General features: G+C 38.2%; 2 protein-coding genes across 7 annotated transcripts; both read left to right on the plus strand.

Moving 5' to 3' along the window:
- Nucleotides 1-4001, plus strand: LOC108955815 (probable aspartyl aminopeptidase). Its single transcript, XM_039302805.1, has 3 exons — nucleotides 1-145; nucleotides 3063-3195; nucleotides 3614-4001. The coding sequence occupies exons 1-3, from the start codon at nucleotides 1-3 to the stop codon at nucleotides 3864-3866; spliced, it is 531 nt and encodes a 176-aa protein (XP_039158739.1). The 3' UTR covers nucleotides 3867-4001.
- Nucleotides 4002-10284: 6283 nt separating this feature from the next.
- LOC104421722 (hippocampus abundant transcript-like protein 1) lies at nucleotides 10285-17795 on the plus strand. Of its 6 annotated transcripts, none has more exons than XM_039303834.1 (15): nucleotides 10558-10758; nucleotides 10822-10858; nucleotides 11810-11921; nucleotides 12497-12609; nucleotides 12690-12812; nucleotides 12894-13066; nucleotides 13211-13286; nucleotides 13789-13875; nucleotides 14588-14668; nucleotides 14759-14791; nucleotides 15320-15373; nucleotides 15493-15534; nucleotides 16986-17064; nucleotides 17155-17225; nucleotides 17318-17795. In XM_039303834.1, exons 1-15 carry the CDS (start codon nucleotides 10694-10696, stop codon nucleotides 17432-17434), a joined length of 1263 nt encoding a protein of 420 aa, XP_039159768.1. In that variant the 5' UTR covers nucleotides 10558-10693; the 3' UTR covers nucleotides 17435-17795. The 6 variants fall into 6 exon arrangements, 5 of the variants coding, with proteins under 5 accessions (XP_010032083.2, XP_039159769.1, XP_039159768.1 ...); XM_039303837.1 differs by lacking the exon at nucleotides 10822-10858 and adding an exon at nucleotides 12297-12403 and having other exon boundaries at nucleotides 10740-10758; XR_005547110.1 differs by lacking the exons at nucleotides 10822-10858; nucleotides 17318-17795 and adding an exon at nucleotides 15946-15989 and having other exon boundaries at nucleotides 10285-10758; nucleotides 17155-17197.
- The last annotated feature ends 421 nt before the right edge of the window (nucleotides 17796-18216 follow it).

The raw sequence follows: 18216 nt of genomic DNA on the forward strand, positions 1-18216 counted from the left end.
ATGTGGGTGATTCTATGCTTGTCCGTCTGTCCAACGCCTTTGCTTGCAATCAGAGCGCTTCTTCGTCAGGCTGCGTCGAGCAGTTCGATTGTTGGAGATCTCTTGGATTATCTTAATGAGTCCTGGACTCAGTTTCATACTGCAGGTACTTCAAATTCTGTAGTTTGTGTGGTCTTGCGCTTTGGTTTAAGGTAGTTGAGCTTGATTATGATGTTTAGTTTGTCATATTGTTTCCAAATGTGTTTAGCTTGTAATATGTCTGGCTTTCATGATGTTCAAAAGATCCTCTCTAGTTTTGTAGAGAGCTTGGGAAAGTGTTCGAAATCTTCAATGCTTTTCATTACAGTTGTTGTTTATGCATGCATATGTATATGGTTTTCGCATAAGCTTTAGGCAGATGTTTTTTTTTTTTTGGATGTATATCTTCTCGGGTAGTTGTAACTCGGATGCTGCGATTTCTAATTAATAGCTGATATCTAGGCTTCTGCTTATTTGCTACTCTCTACTTCAAGCTCAGCATGTATGCATTTCTAGTTTAAAGACTAGGAAAAACTGTCTGAAGCCATCCATATTTAGTATCCGGGCACATGAATGGAAGTCCTTCATCCCGTATGCTCATTATATGGACAGTACAATGACAAGGCTACATATCCTCGCGATGAAATCAATAGATCAAGGTCAAACCCTTGCTTCAGGCAAGTAGCAGCTGGTGTTAGAAATCTGGTGTGTATTAGTGTTAGAATTTAAATGTGCGCGGAAGCATGGTATAGTTTATATTTGATAGAGAATGGACAAGGATAGGATATTTTGAGAAGGTTTATGGGACAAAGATAGTTTTACTAGCTTAAAAGATGATTATACAATAGTTGAAGGAAGTGTTGGTGGAGGAACTTCAAGATATGGAGTATTATTTCATGCTCCTCTCACTCTTCTAACATTTGTTGTTTTGCTAATCTCCCCCCTTTTTCTTATTTATAGGGACTAAATATAACATTCTAGATTTATGTGAAATGTTGTCCACTTAGACTTATTCTAGGAAATTCTAGATTGTAGTTTATCCAGTCTTCTTCTAGAGATTTCTACTTGCTTGCTTTCCCACGTGAATCTTCTAGATTCATTTAGCAACCTCCATTCTCAACAATTCTAGACAATATCAATCTTGAAGTTTCTAGAAAGTTTTAGAGAAAATGGATCACAATTTCCAACACTCCCTTTTGATCCATTTTCAGGATAATCTGGACTTGTGTTGTAAAGTCTTGGATATACCTTGAATTTTTCTTGTAATTTGTCCCATGTCTTTTATTCCGTCTTCATTCCACGATCCCTTGCATTCTCTTGTCGAAATACTTGCACTTGCCGTTGAATGTGCATGTTTTTTCTTTAACGATGTCCCATATATCTTGGGCATCAAAATGCTCTTAGTTGTAGTTGTTAGCTCGGGCTCTGGCTCTGGCTTGTACGCTCTAGCTCTGGCTCCGGCTTTGATTTTGGCTCTAGCTTCGGCTCTGGTTCTGTTGGCTCTCGTTCGGGCTCTGGCCTTTTTAGTTGAGGATGGTAAGGACAAACGCCCATAACCATCTGATATGCCTAACTGTGATACCATGTTAGAATTTAAATGTGCGCGTGCAGAAGCATGGTTTTGGTATTAGTTATAGTTTTTGATTAGTGATGTTGTGTGCAAGTGTATGATATAATTTATAGTGGATGGACAAGGGATAAACTAGGATAATTGAAGGACAAAGAACATGGGATATGGGAAATAGTTTCATTAGTTGGATAAAATAGTTTTACAATAGTTGAATGAAGGTGTTGGTGATGGAGCTAACCATAAAAACCACATCATGTAGCTCCCTCGTCCTTCAATTATCCTAGTTTATCCCTTGTCCATCCACTATAAATTATATCATACACTTGCACACAACATCACTAATCAAAAACTATAACTAATACCAAAACCATGCTTCCGCACGCGCACATTTAAATTCTAACAATTAGGTATTGTGGTATGCTTTCTTAGTAACAAGTTCAAGGTGTCAAGGTTTAACACACGACCTAAAGAGTCGGGAGTACATTGCAAATGCAGATTTAACACAAGCTGCAATGGCTTCTTTCTTTTATTCACGATTGTTCAATCAGTGTTCTAACAATTCTAGTGCCAGAACAACATAATTTATTACTAGGTAAACAGTATCAAACGGAAGTTAAATAATTTTCCTCGAGTTTTTGGAGAATTCTGGCATTAATTGTGAAATTCACCATCTCAGAAATCGTAAAAAAAATTCAACTAGAGCCACTGTGAATAAACATCGGTTATTTGGATCTTGTAGAGGATGCCATACTAACTATGTACGATGGAATAAAAGTAACTAGCCAAACCAGTTGAGGAAAGCTTTCTCATTAGCATTCTTGTTTGTGATATAGTCCTGTACTAGCAGTAGAATTTGTATTATTATTGGCCATGGTATTGTTAAGTAGAAGTTAGCTACTTTGATATTCTTTCGCTAATTTAATCCTATTGTGAGGACTAGAACAAACGGTAGAAAGTAACTTGCATTGTTTATTACTCTGATTGTAATTTCACGCATATTTGAATGCTTTCCAAGAATTTGTTTTTATGCCAAAAGCATGATGGTCCGATTGCATCTAATAGAGGTGTATCTCATCCTAGTTACCTAAATAATGAGCTTTTCAGAGGGATAGGAGTTTTAAACTTTCTGATAACTTGCTCTGCGCGTTGTGAAAAGTAGATCTGAATAATTGATAGGCCCTTCATGTGCATTTTTAGATAAACTGACACAAGTCCCTTCCCTAGGGTAAGTGGAACATGTTATGTAGCAGAGTTTAACATGTAATCACCACATTCTGTAGTACGAATGCACTGAGGCTCCATGCGCAGGGGTAGTCATGTAAGATTACATTGATATTTCTGGTGAGATTGGTCTTGATGGGACATAACCAGTATCGAGGCTATAGTCTTGTTTGTTATGGACATACCCAATTCATACAAGTAAATTTTGCTTTAGATAACATTCTGATGATGCTTTTCACCTTTGTGTTTCCAGCTGAAGCAAAAAGACAATTAATCGATGCTGAATTTTATTTCCTGAATGAAAATGATGAATGGAACCTAAGGCCTGGAGGACACTACTTTACACGGAATATGTCTTCTTTAATTGCTTTGGCTGTAGAAGAAAGGTCAGTTAAGAACTTGTTGATTTAAAGCACATCTTTGGAAGGGGGAATGGGCTGGTGTAGATTCTGGCTTGCAATAATCTTATATACTTGATGTTGGTTCTGTGAAGTGCCAGTAAAGGGCATGTTGCCTGGTTAATGTCTTAGGAAATAGTGCTAGGCAGCAGACCAGTACCGAAACTGAAGCTATAATCGTAACTAGTTCTTTTTAAAGCTTCAATCCATGTCGAAATAAGATTGTCGTGTGCTTTCTCCTATTGATAATTTCTTCTTTAGGAATCAGATTTACAAATCTTTAAGTTCTTTCTTTTTTCCTTCTATATCTGGGAAAGCAGTTGGCTCCTTTTTGGGTAATTATAGGCAGCAAATATTCCATTTAATTGTTTTTAATTAACTATGGCCTTTTGGTTTTAGTTTGCAGATATGATGTTGGCAGTGGTTTTCATGTTATTGCTGCTCAGGCAGACAGCCCGTGCTTAAAATTAAAGCCAAAATCTGCATCAACTAAGTTTAATTATGTCACGGTCAATGTGCAGACTTATGGAGGTGATTTATGGCATACTTGGTTTGATAGAGATCGGAGTGTTGGAGGAAGGGTCATAAGAGAGATAGTGATGGTTCCTTTCTATACAGAGACCTCTTTTACGAGTACCCACTTTAGCCATACACCTTGACCGGTACATTTTGCTTCCTCGCATAATATTATGACAGTAGTTCTGAAGCTCAACAACTCGAAAGATATTCTTGTTTGGTCTGTTTGAGTTTGAGTTTTGGTTGAATCTATTAGAGCGGATGGCCCTTTTTTTTTTCCTCCTATTCTGTTGCTCGACCTCATTTGTTTGTGGTATTTAGTATGGGTGAAGTCTGCTCTTAGCTTTACAGATTACATAGGATGACTTAAGTTACTTAAATGAAAACTTGTCATATGATGCTTGCATGCATTTACCTTTTTTTTTTTCCGGGATACACTCCTCGTAGTGTGTACTATAATGTTGAAGTATTGACTTGCGGTTAATTATACAATCAGATTGACTGAAGGGAATTAAACTTTGTCAAGTTTAGAAGTTTTGGCCATTGTAGAGCTCACTGTGTGATGATATTGTAGCAGGATTCCTATCAATCTTTGTTTTGAATTTCACATTCTTCATTTTCAAGTAAAGCAGAATTTTGATGGTTAACTATGTCTTCTGGTTATTGAAAAATTGAAAACCATTTTTGAGAACCTAACAGCTTTTGTTAAACCTAATAGCAGCTCACAGCTCGCTGGCTACTATAGATGAAAAAAGAAAAAAATTTGTTAAATTATGTTTCGAGTTTGAGTCCCGATCTGTACAAAATATTTACATGGTGAAATAAGAAACAACATGCGCGGAGCATTTGATGAAAAATGGCGCAGGATAGGAGCCGAAGGCATCCCGCCCATGATCTGCGCTTCACGTTGGAAATGAAGAGGGACAATCCATGGGATTCTTCTTTGTCAGCATGAAATGAGGCCGAAGGGTTGATCGTCCAATTCTTCTACGTCATTAAATGCATGCACATGGCATGCTCGTAGAAGAATTGGTTGGTCAGCACTTGTAGGCGCCGAATTCCCTCTTTCACGGTTTTGTATTTTATTGATAAAGAAAGAGGGAAGGCAGAAGCTATTCTACGTGTGTCGGTGTATGCTGGTCATTCGCTCACATGCTATCATTAATTGCATGGAGGTGATCGGCATCGTTCTGACAATTCTGGAGCACAATATTATTTTATTTCCTTCCCTTCAACCGATAAAAGGTGAAGACGTCTGAAGCTCGAGACAGAGCGAAAGAATAGAGCTCGGCAGAGAGAGCGAAAGGAAAAGAGCTCGAGAGACCGAGAGCGAGAGACGTGAGCTCAGAGAGATTTGTGCGGAGTCTTAGTCCATTGAGTTGTTTTGTTAAACACCGTGGGTATCGGGTATAAAGTAGGAGTGAAAAACACTTGAGCGCATGTGTGATTGTAATCCTGTAATTCTTCGATTTATAGTGGATTGATTTGCTGACTCTCCCCGTGGACGTAGGTTTCGACATTCAGACCGAACCACGTAAATTTTCGGTATCCTTTTCTTTTTATTATTCCTCGTTTTATTTCAATCGATTTCTATAGCTCCCGATATAATTGCAAAATTACGATCCGCTTCCGTTACGATGTCGATTTACAACAACTTTTCTAAAACCTAACAGCTGCTTGCTGCCCACTAAACTTTACTAGCAGCTTCAGGCATAATGCCATCATTATTGTTTCAAGAAGTTCATCTTATGTTCGTTTCCTTCTGTTGTAAAGAGTGTGGCCAACTTGAAATAGAGATGGTCTTCTCACTTCAAATGCAACCGTTAGCTGCTTAGCATCATAGTATATTAAAGTACATCACTTAATGGTTCTCTCTAGTTTGTATTTTCAGGAAAATGTAATTGTTGTGGTGTTAAACTGCAGCGTGCATTATTGAGTTTAAAATTCCCAATACACGGACAATATGAAACTTGGCATACCAGAAGAGCAAAGAAAAAAAGATTTTACTTTCTATAATTGTGTGTAAACCCGTGAATTCTTACACTGATATGCTGAGTACTGAAAGATTTCCACCTTCTAAGGAATTTGAATATGGAACAGTTAGCTCCACATGCTTCTGTTCCCTTCCAAGTGACGTGGGACAATCTGATTGGGTGAATCAGATCTGGATGTACTGTTTTGGGGCTGTGAACACTACCAGTGAACAGTAATCGTGGGGTTTAAGCTGACTGATAAGCGGATGATACGGAAATTGATCAGAGTGTGGCAGATGTTGAAGAAAGGTTAGGAAAAAATCTTTAGGCTTCACATCCAAAACGCCTAAGCATAACATCTAGGGGAGAATTGCATCGCATAAGTCTGTATGCTGAAACTTTAGTCACTCATCAAATAGATACATCATAAGCCAAAGGAAGACCATATATATAGACTCCAACAGACCCTATTCGAAATAGGAACTCTCAAATAAGAAACCTAAGAAAATCTCATATCTTAAAGACTAGGAAACACAATATTCCATTTCAAATAGAAACGAAACAATAATAGTCTGGAACTCCTTCTAAGCAACCTTTTTACTTATAGGAAGACTCTAGGACTGACTTAAGCAAGGTTGCTTCTGTCGAACGATTTTGGAAGTGCTTTGCCCAATGAAGATGTATCTATTGAAGCCTTTTAGAAGTAGTAGAAACTTCAAAGTGTATGATTCTATAAGCGCATTTCCAATGATGTAAAGCAGCATACCACAAATTGAAGCTAGTTGCTCTCAATTCTTACTTTAAGAAACTTGAGTTTGTTCAAGAACGTTTACATGTTAGTATTTAGCATCAGATTTCTTCTCTTTTAATGATAACTTTGGGTTTTCGTTTTCCAAAAAATATTGGGAAAATTCTCACAAGAAGAATCAAGCCCTATCTCTGGAGATTGCCTACGTGGTGGACTCGGAGGTTGGCACGTAAAAAATATGTTGAGAAGATATAGCCCCTATGACTTGATTGCATTTCTTAAAAAAAGTATAGGACTTCATAGTATTGAGTGAAAGGTTTAGGAACCGTAGCACTGTCAATAGTCAAGTAAGTTATAAATCGCCGTGCTTAATTTAAGAGGAAAAAAGAAAATCATAACTAGTATTTTTGATGGCTATATCTCTATGCCAAAAGAATATTTTTCCAATTCTTCATGTGAATCTCTCAATGATTAAACCCTGCTCCGTTTATGTCTGTGAGTCAGGCATCTTTTCATGCATAAGTCTATGCAAATTATGCTCAAGAGCTCCTTTGATGTACCGTCTTCAACATAGGAACAACAGGGATCTGTGTGATCTGTTGATTTATTTTTACCTTCCAGCAGAGACACATATTTATAACTCTTTTTTATTTTTCTCTTTCCCGGGTGGGTTGCTGTTTGTTCATCACATATCTTTTTCTTCTCGGTGAATGTTTAAAAGTGTGAAACTGTTGTCATGATTATGTCCGTCTGTTTTTTACATTTGCAGCGTGAGAGAAGAATGTGGGAAGGAAGATACTGACATCGCCTAGCAGCATTTCAAGGCCTTTTATCAAAGCTTTTCGCATGTAGACAGTAAGCTGACTATTGACTATTAGCAAGTCTACAAATATCTGTCTGAATTATTTCTTTAATCCCATGGGGCCTTCTATGTGCCTAAATTGCAAAAGAGAGGTTGAGGAGGGAGGTGCCCAGGTATATGTATGCATATCCGAAAAAGTGGAAATTTATTTCTCAGAGAATTGCGGATGGGTGGGTTGGAATTTCGGTGCAGGAATTTTGTTACTCTTTGAGATATCTACACCAAAATTAGCAGCGAGGACATGCCTTATCTGATTCAATCCATGTTTTCTAGGTTCACTTCATTAGAATAGATCAGAGTTTGGTGTTTGCATCTAGTGTGCTTTCGAGCATTTCTATTTCAGCAACTACATAGATACCCGGCTTCTTTTTGCGCGCTCATTTTCTTGGGCTCAGTAACTTACTCATGAAAGATGCGCAAAGAGTTCGTATTATTATGCGGTGAACTTGCTTTATCTACACGAGCAGATCAGCTAACAAGATCAGCCCACACAAGCCCACACGCACTAAAAGCCAGAGAGATCGTTGCGGAGCATAATGCTGGGGGTGTCATTCCATATGTATGCATTTCCTCAACTTGGCAATTTTGGTCTGACAACTTGGCAGTTTGATAGAAAGGAAATGAAGGAATCGGCAGTCCTCTTCAAGAAGCAAATGAAGAAGTCCTATTTCTGCTGGTTCACTTGAGAGGTGACCACTGACAAAGGGAAATGTACATGCACAGTTATCTAGTGAACTTCTGTATTTTCACTAGATGCGTATTTTCACTAGATGGGAGGACTCTTAAGGGTTGAAAGTAGCCTAATCAGTAAGAAAATAGCAGTTTTCTTAGGGTTAGCACCATAAATCCCCCCGGTGAAAACCCAACGGTCAAAGTTCTTTATACTGGCTAGCATATGTACCATAACTTTCCATTTTAGTGATTATATAGGAGAGCCTGTTCTATTTTTTTGCCAAAATTCAAAACCAAAATTGATTGGAATGCATATCAAGTATGATTGGTTGGTTACATTATATCAGTTACGTCTTATACTACTTTCTGGTGATAGTTTAACCATGAGTTTGTGAAACTTTACAAAGTAGTTTTCAACTTTAGCGAAAGTAGCTGGGGAGCTGCTTTGAAAAAGGCAGGATTTGATCCAAAAGAGCTATAGAATAATTTTACCATTCCCAGTCATAGGACTTCGGGAGTTTAAAACTTCATGAAGTTTTCTCCATTTTACCCTCAGTCATTTCTTTACATTTTCATCAAAAAACTCGATGGTGGTTATCGATCAAGCACTTGCCATGGACATGTGGCACTTATGTGCACGTGTTCCGAATGAAAAAAACTAGTCCATATGTTATTTTACATCTAAAATCCAAACCCTTTACCCGATAAAGGGGTCTAATATTTGTTACGAAATATTTGATTTGAGTTATAATTATTTCGCATCACCTTTGACGAGAGAGTTTGAGATTGGTGAACTATCATCCCAATTCACCAAGATGCTTGCAGTTAAAAAGTTTTTCCACACTTGCAGCTATGTAACATAACGCAAGTTGTTTAAATGTTCACTCACAATGTATATCGAATTTGTGACCTTGTGAAGGACAGACCGCACATTTACTGCTAAGCCAACTGCTCTAGTAATTTTTCCACATCATTAAGTAGCTCTTTTTCTATGAAAAAAGTAAGTTCTATCTTTTCAACACTTATAATTCTGTCGATGTTTACTGACTTTCAAAGGTGTATTCTAGAATTCCAGAATTCGCCAGTAACTTCTCTTATTATATAAGCAAAACTATAAACCCACTACTGCTCCAGTAATGTTCGTGAGCGTTGAGTAACTTCTTAACACAAAAAGTAAACTTCATGAAATCAGTTTCTAGCAAGTTCTTTCTAAAAGTCATCCCTTGCTATGGAAACTCACTTCAAAATCGGGACATCAATTTACAGCCGATTCACATTTATCTGAACGCCAAGATGATCCAAATATAATATGGTGTAGCTTGCGTGGAGGTTTCATGAAGTCAACCATTGTTTATGTAGCTCAACCGCAGCTGCACACCACACTCTTCACACACAACCGGCACACAGCCGCCTGCCCCCGCACACCCGGAAAACCCACGCAGCGCGCGCGGACACACTCCTTGGAAACGCAGAAAAGAAGAAGAGAAATTACCTCGCGATGGCGCGGCAAGAAGAATTTGCGATATCTAACTCAAGATATTATCTCACTTGCGCACACATCTACCTTAATCACGCACACTCTCTCATCCTTTGTCCTTGATCGTGTAGCACAGACATCATCAATTAGATAAGATACAAAATAAGGTAGGATAACATGAACCACTGAAATTAAGTGCAAGAGGACACCCAACCACAGCATCCTGAACTACCAGGCGACTAGAAACAACGGCCGGTCAACAAGGTCGAACCAGAAACATGAGCGAATGACCCGGGTAGGGCATGAATCGTATGGTTCCTAGCAAGCCATCCCATGTAATTGCACATTTCTTGAATTGAATTTTGTATAGGATGGAGCTGGGAGAATGCTAAAAGTATCATGACACGTATGGGATCGATGCATACACAGAATCACCGTGATCGTTGTCGTCGTGCTTGATGGATGATATACCAAATATCTCGACACTCGTGGTGGAAAGTGGAGCCGCTGAAATCGAGTTGGTTAACGAATTTAGGATATTAAGAATGATGTCACGATAGTTCAAATTTGATTTAGCACATGCTTCTGTAAATGATAATGTAATTCTTTAAATGGAAATTCAAAATTAAAGAATCTTAGATCTTCATGATTTATTCACAATTAGAGGAATGAAGACATACTTTTATCCATAACAATAATTTTGAAAACAAAATACAAAATGACTATTGAAGAAATAAAAGCAAATGAACAAATCTGGTATCTCTCCTTTAATCTACTTTTCTTAAAGTATTTTATTTGATGGATGATAAAATACCTCCAGTGCGGTTCCTATCAAGCAACAATGTCTGAAACTCCCCTGGAGGAGCTAAGATTTTTTTGCTCTCTTTGTACGGCCATTCGCATTCAACAACCAGTCAATCCCAAATATCGACCATCTTCTCTCTCTCTCTCTCTCTCTCATGAGCGCATTCACATACCCAAGCTCCGTTCTTGAATTCGCTCGAGATCGCACAAGCACAGCACCCTCTGGAGATTCGCCGAGAACAAGAAAAGAGATCATCGACTTCAATTACGATAGCGACGGCGGCAGCGGCGAGGAACTCGGGAGGGAATGTTATTCAAGAACGGCGGGGGTGGACTGAGGGAGCTGAGGCCACTGGTTCACCTGCTGATCCCGCTCTGCGTCCACTGGGTCGCCAAGGAGATGCCGGAGTCGGTGCTCGTCGACGTCCTGATCGATGCCCTGTGCCCCGGCGACACCACTTGCTCCGAAGTCATCTACTTCAACGGCCTCGAACAGACGGTAATTATTGCTAGCCCCTCGTTTTCTTTCTCTGTTACTCTCTCATTTAGTTTTTGCTGACAGACGTTGGTGGAAATATCCTTTTTGGGGAAGTCTTCAGGTGACGTCAGCTACCAGTTTAGATATGCATTTATTTATTAAATTGAAAACTTTTATACTTCATTATTTATCTCTCTTTTTTGTCCGTTCTGGATTGGAAGAAGCACTCCATACATTTTTTTTAAAAATTTTTTTTAGGCTGTCGATAAGTTTACGAGGACTATGTTATTATGGATAATATTTTTCTTATCCTTAAAAAAAAAAAAAATTGCCTCCCGCTTTCTTGTTCTGTAATATTGTAATTTTCCTGTGTAAGTAAACTACGACTTGCCCGGTCTCTGCATTACCTGATGCAACTGAAGCTTGGATCAGTCCTTGTCTATGTCAGCTCAATATCTAAAAATTTTAGCACAGAACAATTCGATAAGAAATAATTTTTCTCCTACATATAATATGCCTTTTCATTTATCGGTTCCTCCAGCACATTCCTGGTACTGCTCAAAGTAAATTTCGTTAGCAGCGTATGAAGCAACAGATTACTTGAACGACAGCTTTTCCGCCTTTGACTGGGCAGTGCTCTTCAATTCGAGATTTGTTTTCTGACAAATTGGTTGGATCGATCTCATATGACATCTGCCAATAATTCCCATAAACTGATTAAGTAGATTGCCGCTCAACATATTTCGGTAGCAGCAAGAAGCAGCAATGCAATATGTCGGCTGCGGATAAAGATTCTAGTGAAAGAGGGTCATGCTGTGTTTCTCTCAGAAACTTCTTTAAGTATGTTTATGATGGCCATGGTGGACATTCTACACATTCACTAGTTTCCTAGAATGTCTACTGGGAAATACAGTTACATATAAAGAATGCTTCGGCAAGGTAAGATCCAATTTGGTGCCACATTGTGAAAAGGCTTAGCAGGACGGTGATCATTTTGACGGACTAAATTCATGAGTTAGAGAACACTGCCAGGCAAAGATAACTTATGATTTTCTTTTCTTTTCTAGTTTAGATCGTTGGAGTTTTCAAGATGTTTTCAATCCCAATCCTCGGTCAGCTTTCAGATGAGTATGGACGAAAACCGGTGCTCCTTGCAATCATAGCAACGTCCGTATTTCCCTTTGGTGAGACTCACTTGAAAGTAGCTTCCGAAAATTTGTGAGTGACGTGTGTGATTGTATGTTTGTGCATCTGCCGACATGTTTTTCAAGCATTACTTTCTGCCCTTCTTTCCGATTCGTTCAAGTCTAATGCACTTCAGAACAGACTCTGATTATTGGTTCTCTCTTATTTACTGCTGTTGCCCAAGTAGAGCTGCTCAGGATTGATTATAGTATGCATGATGCATGTTCGAGCTAGGAACAAGCCCCAGAATTAATAAGTTCTTTCATGTTCATATTGTTTTATTCTTCATAAGTTCCTGTAAAGGTCATAAAATGACTCTTGTCTGTACCGCTGAATTGACTTGCTTCCCTTTATCCCTTTTGATCTATTGCAAGAGAAATGGCAGATACATGTTCTACAAAGAGGAAAAGCTTTTTAATCTTATAAAGGAACTAAACCAGGCCCATGCTTTGGTTGTCCCTTATGTATGTGATCACATCAAGTAGGCTTGTTCTCTGGTAATTATATTATAATTCGCTTCAATGTAGTTCTCATTAGTAGCGAGTTCATCCTTTTCTTTGTTCTCTTGTTTCAGCTATGCTGGCCTGGAGTCAGTCGAGAGGATTTGTATATGCCTATTATGTGCTCAGAACTATATCCAACATTCTCAGTCAGGGCAGTATATTATGTGTTTCCGTTGCTTATGCGGTGAGTATTTTCCTGCACTGGAATAAATTGCGAGTCATAAATTCCAGACTATAACCAAAAAGTTCCTTTCCTCCTAGTAGGCAGATGTTGTTGAATCTGGTAAGAGGGCTTTTGCATTTAGCTGGATTACAGGTCTTCTTTCTGCTTCTCATGTCCTGGGAAACTTGTTAGCACGTTTTCTCCCAGAGAAGTACATATTTGATGTAAGCATTTGATGAAATTTTAAAAGCATCTCTATCCTTTCAATTTTCGGGTCCTCATGCTGATGAAATTTCTCTTCACAGATTACAATAGCTCTCTTGCTCTGTCCCCTGATATATATGTATGTGTTTCTGCGTGAGACAGTTGCGTATGCCCCAAGGCAGGATGAAGAGTCAACATGGCAGACTAGGATTTTTAGGGGTGTGTCCAAACGGTACAGGTCAATGAGAGATGCTGCAATAATAGTTATAAGGAGGTATTTATATTTGGTTATTCTTGTGGTCTTGTAGATAGCATCTCAGAAAGAGTTCAATTCTTTTACATCACGCGCATTTTCATAAGAATAGGATCCTGTTTATACTGTATTTATCTGCCTAAAGAATTCCTTGTCACTCTTCAGTCAAACACTCAGAGGCATCTCCATTGTTTCCTTCTTCTACCAGTTGGGAATGACTGGCATCAGCAACGTATTACTGGTATTTTTTTTCTTTAGCCACTACTGGTATATTAATATTTCTCTGAAATTTTGTTGCCTCTACCGCCGGTTCCTCAGAAGTACACATGACATGATTATAGGCCAATTTGATCTTCTGTGAAGAACAGGAGTTTCAAGACGATTAAGCAGGGGTTGCCAGAACATTTAAATGTGTGGAAAGTGTGACATCATGAATTAGAACTTGAATATGTGGAAATCCTTACATTGTCACATCGATATAATTTTTATAATGCTTGTCATCTCATATGTCTTCTTCATATGAGGTTGCAAAATGGTACTCCTGCTCCCCAAATCTCTTGATATAATTTCTGATACTGCCGCAAAGACCATATTGATATGGACTAGGAAAGATCACCGACTCCAGTAGGACTTAAGTGATGGAATTAGTGTTGTCCAGTCCATCAGTTTTCCTGTTTCTCATACTCATAGCTGTAGCTTTTATTCAATATACATGCCTGACACTTAGAAAACTAACTTTTCAGTACTATCTGGAGGCAGCTTTTGGTTTTACTAAGAATCAATTTTCAGAGATTCTGATAGTGGTGGAAGCAGGTTCAATTGTTTCACAGGTTTGTCATCAGTAGACCATGTATGTTTTCTTTGCAAGGTGTTATATTTTTATTTGATGATTAATTAATACAGATTGAGCACTAGGCATCTTTATGTTGCTATTCTTTCTTTTCTTTATTCCATCTTCATGCTATGGGTAATTAGTATAACATGATTATGGTATGTAATAATGTAAGTGCATGGAAGTAAGGTAAAAAGGAAAGTACAAGGAAGGTTCAGATACATCAGGAATGAATGGCATCATACATAGCCTGAAAATGATCAGAAGTGATTTTGCTTTTACTGGGTGAAGTTTGGATGCACAGGGTTGCTCTTGTAGCCTGTCTTTTGGAGAACCTAGCGATTGCCTTTGTACATATCACTAAGGAAGAGTGATTGAAGAGTTTGAGATGAAGGTTGGAAGCTGGAATGTAAAAATCATCCCTGCCCACGCATGCAGGGTGGGGAGAGAGAGAGATTCATATGCTGCATTCCTTTAACAATGCATTTGTGCCATGTAACGATCATAGGAAAATTTAAGATGCTTGTTAAAGGTCCTACAAAAGTTCTCTTTGGTCTCAATTATCATCAATTTGAATGGCCTCTTTTGCAGAACCACATCCCACGTCATTCATTTACCATTTCATGGTTTGCCCAACGCTTTTCTGATTATTTGGTACAAAATCACCTCCTAATCAATCATTTGTCTAATTTATGTTCTTCATTTTGCAGCTTTTGGTTCTCCCTCTTGTAAATCCTCTGGTTGGAGAAAAAGTAGTACTCTGCATAGGCTTAGTAGCATCAATTGCTTATGTAAGTTGTAATTCATCAGATAATTACAGTTCCCTGCAGTCAAAGATAATTGTGGATGGATAATCATGGGAATTGCCTTTTGCTTCACAGGCATTGTTCTATGGCTTGGCTTGGGCATCTTGGGTATGTATCTCTATCTACCCTGAATGGTTCTTCAGGTCTGTTAGAGAAAAAAGAACAATCTCATGACTATTGAAGGAACAGACATATTTAGCATGTTATTATGCAGCATGGTCGGTAGAGATTTCTCATGAAGATATTACGATTCAACAGAGGGGATGGGACACTAGTAAAAGACTTTCAACCTCCTTCACAGTATAAAAGATACAAATGAGGCTCACTTCCCAACACTAGTTGTTCTTCAGCAACTTTGAAAATGCTGATTTCTTTAGGAGAAGAGATAATTGGTGGAGACACTCTTCAATCTCTTCTCCTTCTCCTGGTTTTAGGAGTTGTTGATAGCATGAAAATCAAGTAGATGTCTTTAAAATCCCAGAGATAATATACGAAGAGAAATTAAAGAGGACACCATTATGGTGATTAAGTGAGAGTAAAGGAACTCTAGTTTTCTATCCACTTAACTCCAAAATTATGAGTTCTGGTATTTCTCTAGGCTTCACAGTACAATAACTGTGGCTATGCATATTGCAGGTAGCATACTTGAGTGCCTCTTTCGGAGTTATTTATGCTCTCGTTGATCCTGCTGTAAGTAACTATCCTCATCATTTCCTCCCATTAGAGAGTGACTGTTATTCTAATGAGTTGTCCTTTTTGTTACTGTTGATACTGGTGATTTTTATCGACTTTAACATATGAATGTGAAGACCTATGCTATCATTTCACAAGCATCAAGATCAGCCGATCAGGTTAGCATAATTATTTAATTATCTATTTTTGTTTATATGCACATCAGAAAATTGTAGTCACTGCCAAACTCTGAAAAGCCCAGGATGCTGATTTTGATCCCTCTGAGAATATAAATCGAAGATTTGGATCTGCATGTGTTACCATAAGTAAACGAGTTTGTTTTTACCATGGGCATGGTCAAAGGTAAACTGGCATAAGTTTGCCATGATTGACATTGGAAAATTTTTTCTGGCATCAAATTTGTAAGCACTTATGGATTGCCAGAATGTTCATATTTCAGAGCCAAATTATCTGTGCCGACAACAGTGACATTGGCTTATGCTTATCTGTGCATAACTTGAGCTTGTCCTGTGAACTAAAATGCATACTTAAATGTGCCAGAATGGTTCATACATTTTTTTTTTGTATAGCTTCTTTCAGAAGTGTGCTGAGAGATATTAAAATAAATTTTGGGGTAAGTAATCTACTGGCCCAGCACTTTTCTATGAAGAACTTGACCTTCATCCTCCTTAAGTCATTGTTCTTTGTTACTCTTTACAAAAACAACATACACACAGGTGATAGGCTGTTAGCTATCTTGTGACTGATGCTATATCATTAATGTTACATGATGAGGTGCTTGTGAATTCATCTGATCTTGTTGGACTTTTTCTCACTTACGAATACTGTGCATCAGAGGTCATTTTCCCTTCACTGCAGCTTGTGAGCAGATTCTTGACGATGACCTTTTGTGACGTGGAACAAATTAGTATGTTGACAAAAACACCAAGTGTTAGGCGTCTTATTCAAAATGAGAAACATCTATGAAAGCCCTTGCAGAGTAACAATTGTTAGAGGATGAGACTACCGAAATTTGACGTTCAGGGACTAAATGAAGTCGTAGAAAAGTTTGAGGCATAAATTGTGCTTTAAAGTTTGCATAATATGTGATTTACTTAGTGTTGCTTGCATTTCACACAGAGAGAGAGAGAGAGTTGCCTAGAAAGCCCATTACTTGCTGTAGAAAGATCAGACAATTTAAGTCCATGCTCCCTATAAACCCTCACCAATTGAAGTAGCATTTGAATAGCACTGAGGATTAAAACTGCCTGGTGTAACTGATTAAGCCAGTTATCCAGACTGGAATTGATGGAAATGGTTAGTTAGGGAATATGAACCAAGACATCATCAAACTATCTTCATACTGGATCTCTGTCTAAGCATCCTATAGAATCTGATTTTCATGAATCAGTGTTCCTCTAGTGGCACTCATGCAATGTTTAGAAAGAAAGTACATCTAAACACATGAAGCGTGACGGTATTGTCCCATGCCAAGTAGATGTGCTTTTTCCTTGATAGTAGTTTCATATTATCTGGGCTTTATGCAAGAAACTGTGCTATGCGTTTCATCATGAAGGTCTTACCCTTTTGAACACATTACAAGTGACACTGATTTCTATTTTACCTGCAGGGAAAGGCGCAAGGATTCATAGCTGGTATACAAGCAATAGCCAGTTTTTTATCGCCCCTTGCCATGAGTCCATTGACCGGTGAGTTACCTGCTTTTATCTTCATTTGGCATATTGAAACCACATAATTTCTAATCGACTGTGCTATTTTTGATACATGTATTTCCTCAGCTTGGTTCCTATCAGATAATGCGCCCTTCAACTGCAAGGGCTTCAGCATTGTATGTGCCTCTGTGTGCATGGTGAGAGAAAAAAAACTCTTATGATGCCCCAGTTTGTCATCCAGTAATAGAGTTATGATTACATTATTTTTCAAAACGAGTTACATGTGCAGGTTCTGTCTTTCGTCTACGCTTGTTTGCTTAAACCGGAAAATTGGTCAAGCCAGAACTCAGATCAGGACAACATAGAAGAGCAAGAAGCACCCTTACTTTGCAGCAGTAGTGGATAAATATACAAAATCATCCAATTTTTCATGTGGTCGTGAAATTTGACCGATGGTGTCGCTGTTGCATGTTCCTCGGACAAGCTCTTGGAGAAGTGATTATGTTTTCGAGGAGTTGCATCTGACAAAGTTGTAAATATAGGAGAGTTTGGGAGCTGAATCTTAGATAAGCAGCGTAAGGTTACTTCTCCAGCTTTTTCTCTTAGGAGGTCTTTCTATGAAATTTCACTTTATCAAATGTATCGATAAAGTATTTCCTCGTTATTGTATTAATTATAAAATCAGCAGTCCAGCTAACTGCTAAATCTTACTGTATCTTGATCGCCACCAGATAATTTAATTAAAGTTAAATCAGTCTTTTTGCTTCTGTTCTAGTTATTTTGTGCAGTGATGGATATAAAGATCCATGAATTAGTCATTGTCAAGAACATTCTCAAGAGTCCAAATACTAGCTGTTTCGCTGGAATTTCTCCCACCATGAAATATCTTTGACCAAAAGTCGTTATTTTGCCTTTGAACAAAGGTTACAAGTCCTGTGGCAATTCCGAACAGAAAATATCCAGGCAAATTAGGGAATCAACGATTTCGGTTCGAAAGAAAATATATAAATGCAAACCGTGTCAAAATTTAATCAACGATAACGCTTAGAAAGTAGAGTACTTACAAATGCAAAACTCTACTTGAATTTAATCAATGGCAAAGCCCGTATACACTATGATATCACGCTAGAATTTAATTGATGATGCGAATTTGAAGTGCAGAGGGAATTTAAAGTACTGTGCAAGAAA

This window comes from Eucalyptus grandis, chromosome 10 (genome assembly GCF_016545825.1).
Source record: "Eucalyptus grandis isolate ANBG69807.140 chromosome 10, ASM1654582v1, whole genome shotgun sequence".
Taxonomy (NCBI): domain Eukaryota; kingdom Viridiplantae; phylum Streptophyta; class Magnoliopsida; order Myrtales; family Myrtaceae; genus Eucalyptus; species Eucalyptus grandis.